General features: G+C 36.5%; 2 protein-coding genes across 2 annotated transcripts; both read left to right on the forward strand.

Annotated features, from left to right (window-relative positions):
• Positions 1-604: 604 nt before the first annotated feature.
• LOC143620067 (uncharacterized) lies at positions 605-3244 on the forward strand. Its single transcript, XM_077091853.1, has 6 exons — positions 605-671; positions 752-1189; positions 1294-1581; positions 2306-2485; positions 2528-2833; positions 2880-3244. Exons 1-6 carry the CDS (start codon positions 605-607, stop codon positions 3242-3244), a joined length of 1644 nt encoding a protein of 547 aa, XP_076947968.1.
• Positions 3245-4702: 1458 nt separating this feature from the next.
• Positions 4703-5350, forward strand: LOC143620068 (uncharacterized). Its single transcript, XM_077091854.1, has one exon. It carries the CDS (start codon positions 4703-4705, stop codon positions 5348-5350), a length of 648 nt encoding a protein of 215 aa, XP_076947969.1.
• Positions 5351-5694: the final 344 nt, after the last annotated feature.

Raw genomic sequence — 5694 nt, forward strand, 5'->3', positions numbered from 1 at the left:
CTTTTGTGACCTAAATCTTTTTACGTGAGTTTGGAATGTTGACCCCTTTCTCATAACTATTGATTTTTGTGATGAAGTTTCGTGGGTTAGTAAGATATGAAGAATTTGGAATTTGTATGTGTAAAGTGAATATACTATAATCCTTTTTTAACAATTTCATATTCCAGCACACATGAAAAACCAAAACTACACCATATGAACAATATGATCTCAGAATAACTCTTTTAAGGGTAAACTAAATAAACAAAATCATATTACAAAATGATAGTTCTAACAGTAGCTTTTAGACTAGCTATATGTTTGATTGTGTAAACCTAAACTGTATTTTAGACTAGCAAAAGTAAATCGTATGAGAAGAAAATTAATTTTAGATAGCAGAAGAAGAAAACATGTTTCAATGCCCAATACGGTCACATCATCAAATTCAAACGCTATGATTACTACCGGAACTTCTTCAATTACTCATTTAAACATAGGTATCTTAAAAATTAAATTTTATTAGCTTTTGTTGATTTAACTACTAACACGTTTTTCCCATACATTTTTAGGCATTGAAACAGACATCTCCGCGACTAAACAGAAACGTATAACTAGGAAAATAAAAATGGATGGCAAGCAAAGAGGGGAACGTTGTATGCCCGAGAATAACGAATTCAATGGAATTTCCAAAGGTTGGTTCACTTATGCGATGCTTTTACATTAATTAACACATATTTAGTATTAATTATCATTTTTAAATTTTTAACTGCAGATTACTTAGATCATGGAAACCAGTCTGTTGTGTGTGAGATGTGTCACGCTAAACTATGGGACGACGAGGCTAGAAGAGGCAAACGAAAAGAAATAAAAGTGACTTATAGTTTGTGTTGTCATAATGGCGCTGTTGAGCTACCACCACCAGTTAGATCGGACCCAGAGTATGAAGAACTATTTAAATCAAATAATGCTAAAAGCAAGTTCTTCCTGAAAAACATTCGTCGCTACAACTCCATGTTCTCTTTTACTTCTATGGGAGGAAAGGTTGACTCGTCAATTAATAAAGGAAAAGCTCTTTATGTGTTCAGAATGAGCGGTCAAAACTATCATGCTATTGGCAGTCTGTTACCAAAGGATGGGACGAAGCCAAAGTTCTCACAGCTTTACATATATGATACAGAAACGAAATTCAAAACAGACAAACCATTTTTAGGTAAACATATCAACATCTAACCATTTTCGGTTTTAAATCAAACCAAGGATTACGTTTATATTTATCTGTCTATACTAATACTAATAGATGTAATTTCGTCAGAGACACCAATGCCGATACATCAGTTGCCGAAAAGATGCTGGATACTGAGATTATTATATGGTTGAAAGAAATGCTTGATCGTCAAAATGTTTTAGTACAAACTTATAGAATGGCAAGAGATGTTTATAAGCAACAACCTGCTACGGATATGAAGCTACGCCTTATATGTAACAGGCAACAAGATGGCAGAACATACAACCTTCCAACAACTTCAGAAGTTGCGGCACTAATTGTAGGAGACATCGAGGAGTCGTACGAGCCACGTGATATTTTTGTTAACAAAGTGGGAGGCAAATTAGAATATATGAATGAGCTACATCCTTCGTACGTGCCTCTTTAGTACCCGCTGCTACATCCTAATGGTGAAGATGGTTACTGAACTCAAATCAAGCATAGAGGAGTTGAAGACGACGACGGTAGCAAACGACCTTATACTACAATGAGAGAATGGTTTGCGTATATGATTCAAGATAGGGTCGGCCAGTTCTCAAAAACTCTATACTCAAGAAGGCTATTCCAACAATTACTGGTTGACGGTTACACGATGATTGAAAGCGAAAGGCTTTGTTTTATAAGAAGTAAACAAAAAGAACTGAGGTCCGTAACATTTGAGAACCTAAAATCTCTAAAGGGACAGGGACGTTCGGATGTCACAAACGTAGGACAACGCATCATGTTACCCTTTTCATTTACAGGAGGAGCTCGGTACATGATGCAAAATTATTTAGATGCCATGACCCTCTGTAAGTGGTATGGATACCCAGACTTCTTCATCACAATAACATGCAATCCTAAATGGCCAGAAGTCAAAAGATTCCTTCAAGACAAAAATCTTAACGCATATGACAGGCCAGACATATTGTGAAGGCTATTTAAAATAAAACTTAACTCCTTGATGAAAGACCTGAAGAATGGAGATATCTTTGGAAAAGTTCAAGCAGGTACAAATAGTATACATCTTAATAACACAAAAAGAATTAATTATATGCTAATATATTATTCGTATTCCTACAGCTGTTTATATGGTGGAGTTTCAAAAGCGTGGTTTGCCTCACACCTATATTTGTCTGTTTATGCAAAAGGAAGACAAACTACCAAACGTAGAGCATGTCGATCCGTACATCAGCGCCGAGATTCCTAATAAGAACGAAGATCCTGAATTATACAACCTTGTGGCTGAGTTGATGATGCATGGTCCTTGCGCACATTATAACAAGCCATGATCATGCGCTATAGACAACAAGTGTTCCAAAAACTTCCCAAAGAAGTTTCAAGATGAAACGTCAATAGATACATATGGCTTTCCTTTATACAGAAGACGCGATTCAGGCGCAGTTGTCGAAAAATCAGACGTCAATCTTGTTAACCGAAGCGTCGTACCATACAATAAGAAACTCTTGAAACGATACCAGGCTCACATAAACGTCGAATGGTGCAATCAGGGTTCGTCTATCAAGTACCTATTCAAATACATAAACAAAGGCCCTGATTGTGCGACTGTGTACTTCTCTAACAGTGGAGAGGATGAAAAGAACACAGATCGTAATGTTGATGAGATTAAAGAGTTCTATGACTGTTGATATTTCAGCGTGTGAGGCATCGTGGCGTATTTTCGGATTCGATGTGCATTATAGAATACCTACGGTTATGAGACTGCCTTTCCACCTTCCTGGTAAACAACAGGTGATTTACGGTACCGAGGACGATATTGATAATGTGTTGGAAAAAACAGATACCATTGCATCTTCAATGTTCGAATTATGGATGAAATGCAACAGCGTTGATCGGGAAGCGCGTAAACTAACTTATTCAGAATTCCCGACGAAATTCGTTTGGCACGACAAACCGCACGGCTGGCAACGAAGAAATAAGGGATTTTATATTGGCAGAATCCATGCAGTATCACCCGCTCTTGGAGAAGCATACTTTTTACGAGTCCTTTTAACAGAGTGAAAGGACCAAAAACATTTGAAGAAATACGTATCGTTAACATCCATACATACCCTACTTTCAGAGATGCATGTTATTCCCTTGGATTATTAGACGATGACACTGAATACATTTAGGGAATTGAAGAGGCAAGCATTGCCGGAACAGGTGCTTACCTGCGTTCATTGTTTGCTACAATGTTGTCCACTGATAGCCTCTCTAGGCCTCGGCACGTATGAAACAGCACCTGGAAACTTCTGTCTGACGATATCCTCCATAGGCAAAGAAAGCTATTAAAATCACCAGGTATATGCTACTAATTACCAAATCATAATTAAAAAACAATATTTATGGAATTACATGATGTTTACCAATAACAACCAAATAAAACAACGGAATATCATTAGTGTTTAATCAATATATGTTACCTTCTAATTATTTTTAAGCATCATACTCTAAAAATAACTAACAACCTTTTACAGATTTACAGCTGACAGAAGACCAAATCAAGAACCTTACGTTACTCGAAATCCAGAAAATCCTACAACAAAACAACTTAAGTTTAACAAGGTATGAGACAATGCCTTTCCCTGATGAAGAGTCCTTATCTGTTATCAATAATTGCCTTGTTCTTGACGAGCAATCATACGATCAACAAACAGAGAGAACAGAATTTGAAAACCTATTTACATCGATAACCTCAGAGCAGAAAACTATTTTTGACTTAATAACGAAAGCCGTATAGCAAAATAAAGGTGGCGTCTTTTTTGTTTACGGTCACGGTGGGACAGGGAAAACATATTTACGGAAGACATTGTCTTCAGCAATACGATCCCAAGGTAATATTGTTTTAAACGTTGCATCAAGCGGAATCGCATCATTATTGCTATCTGGAGGTAGGACGGCACATTCCAGATTTCATATTCCGATTAATCTAAACGAGGACTCATCTTGCGTAATGGAATGAGGTGCGGATGAGGCTGAATTATTAGAGAAAACAAAGCTAATAATTTGGGACGAAGCCCCAATGACCCACAAACACGCATTTCAAGCTCTGGACAAATCTTGCAAAGATGTCTTATAGTCAAATTCGCTATTTGGAGGAAAGGTTGTTGTCTTTGGAGGAGATTTCAGACAGATTCTGCCGGTAATTAAGAAAGGAAGCAGGCAACAAATAGTAAACTCCTCTATGTGTTCGTCCTATATTTGGCATCATTGTCGTGTTCTGAAATTAACAAGAAACCTAAGGTTAACAATTGGTCAGCCATCGGCTGACATAGAAAAGTCAAAAAATTTTCAAAATGGCTACTAGACATAGGAGAAGGTAAAGTCGGTGGACCTAATGAGGGTACGGCAAAAATAGAGATACCAGATGATTTACTTATTGAATAATGTGACGACCCTATCATAAAGTTGATTCAGTTTGTCTATCCGGACATTCTAAATAGCAGCCAAGACCCTACATACTTTCAACACAGGGGGATGCTTGCACCAACAAACGATGTTGTTCATGAGATTAATGATCATCTTCTTGAATTATTTCCTGGTGATCCGGTCGAGTACTTAAGCTCAGATTCTGTAGCTAAGTCCGACTACATAAATGGAAATGTCGATCCGATTTTATACTCTACTAAAATACTTAACGGTCTTAAAATATCCGGACTGCCAAACCATAAGCTTATGCTAAAAGTCGGCGTACCCGTGATGCTTCTAAGAAATATCGATAAAAAAAAGGGATTGTGCAGCGACACTAGGCTTCAGGTTGTTTCTTTGGGTACGCATGTAATCGAAGTGAAAATTCTTTCGGGGAATAATAATGGTGAGAGGATTTCTATTCCAAGAATTGCCATGACACCTTTCGATAAGAACATAGCATTCACGTTTACAAGACGACAATATCCCTTATTGGTTTGCTTCGCTATGACAATAAACAAAAGTCAAGGGCAGTCATTAAGTAGGGTGGGGTTGTACTTAAAGAACGATGTCTTCTCATATGGACAGCTGTATGTCGCACTATCAAGAGTTACGAGCAAAAAGGGTTTAAAGATACTGATTCTTGATAAAAATGGCAATCAGACTAACAAAACGACAAATGTCGTTTTTAAGGAAATTTTTTCTTATTTGAAATAAACTTAATTGTTACCAATTACAATATTGTGATTTCTCAATTTAGTACAATCTCTTATTTGAAATAAAGTTAATTTTTATCACTTAGAATATTATGATTTCTCAATTTAGTACAATTTTATAAATAAAATTTTTTGAATTCATAATGTTTACTAACAAACGTATTATAAGGTAACGACTCAAACTGGGCTAAATTAATAGCTATAAAAAATTAAAAGTAACCCGTGTGACACGCAAGCAAAAAGCTAGTTATATGATATATTTGGATACAGGGTAGGAAATTGAATGAGAATGCTCTTATTCCATCACTTTAATAACTTCATAATCCTTTTTTAGCCTTCCTATGC

The sequence above is a fragment of the Bidens hawaiensis genome, unplaced genomic scaffold (genome assembly GCF_021521415.1).
Source record: "Bidens hawaiensis isolate Kalapana, Puna unplaced genomic scaffold, B.hawaiensis_p1.1 tig00002525_1, whole genome shotgun sequence".
Lineage (NCBI taxonomy): Eukaryota > Viridiplantae > Streptophyta > Magnoliopsida > Asterales > Asteraceae > Bidens > Bidens hawaiensis.

Bases quoted from the DNA above. Each gene is read 5' to 3' on its own strand.
- LOC143620067 (XM_077091853.1), top strand. From the start codon at position 605: ATGGATGGCAAGCAAAGAGGGGAACGTTGTATGCCCGAGAATAACGAA. The intron at 1,190-1,293 runs GTAAACATATCA...ATTTCGTCAGAG, and splicing joins AACAGACAAACCATTTTTAG to ACACCAATGCCGATACATCA. The intron at 2,834-2,879 runs GTAATGTTGATG...TTGATATTTCAG, and splicing joins GGATGAAAAGAACACAGATC to CGTGTGAGGCATCGTGGCGT.
- LOC143620068 (XM_077091854.1), top strand. From the start codon at position 4,703: ATGCTTGCACCAACAAACGATGTTGTTCATGAGATTAATGATCATCTT.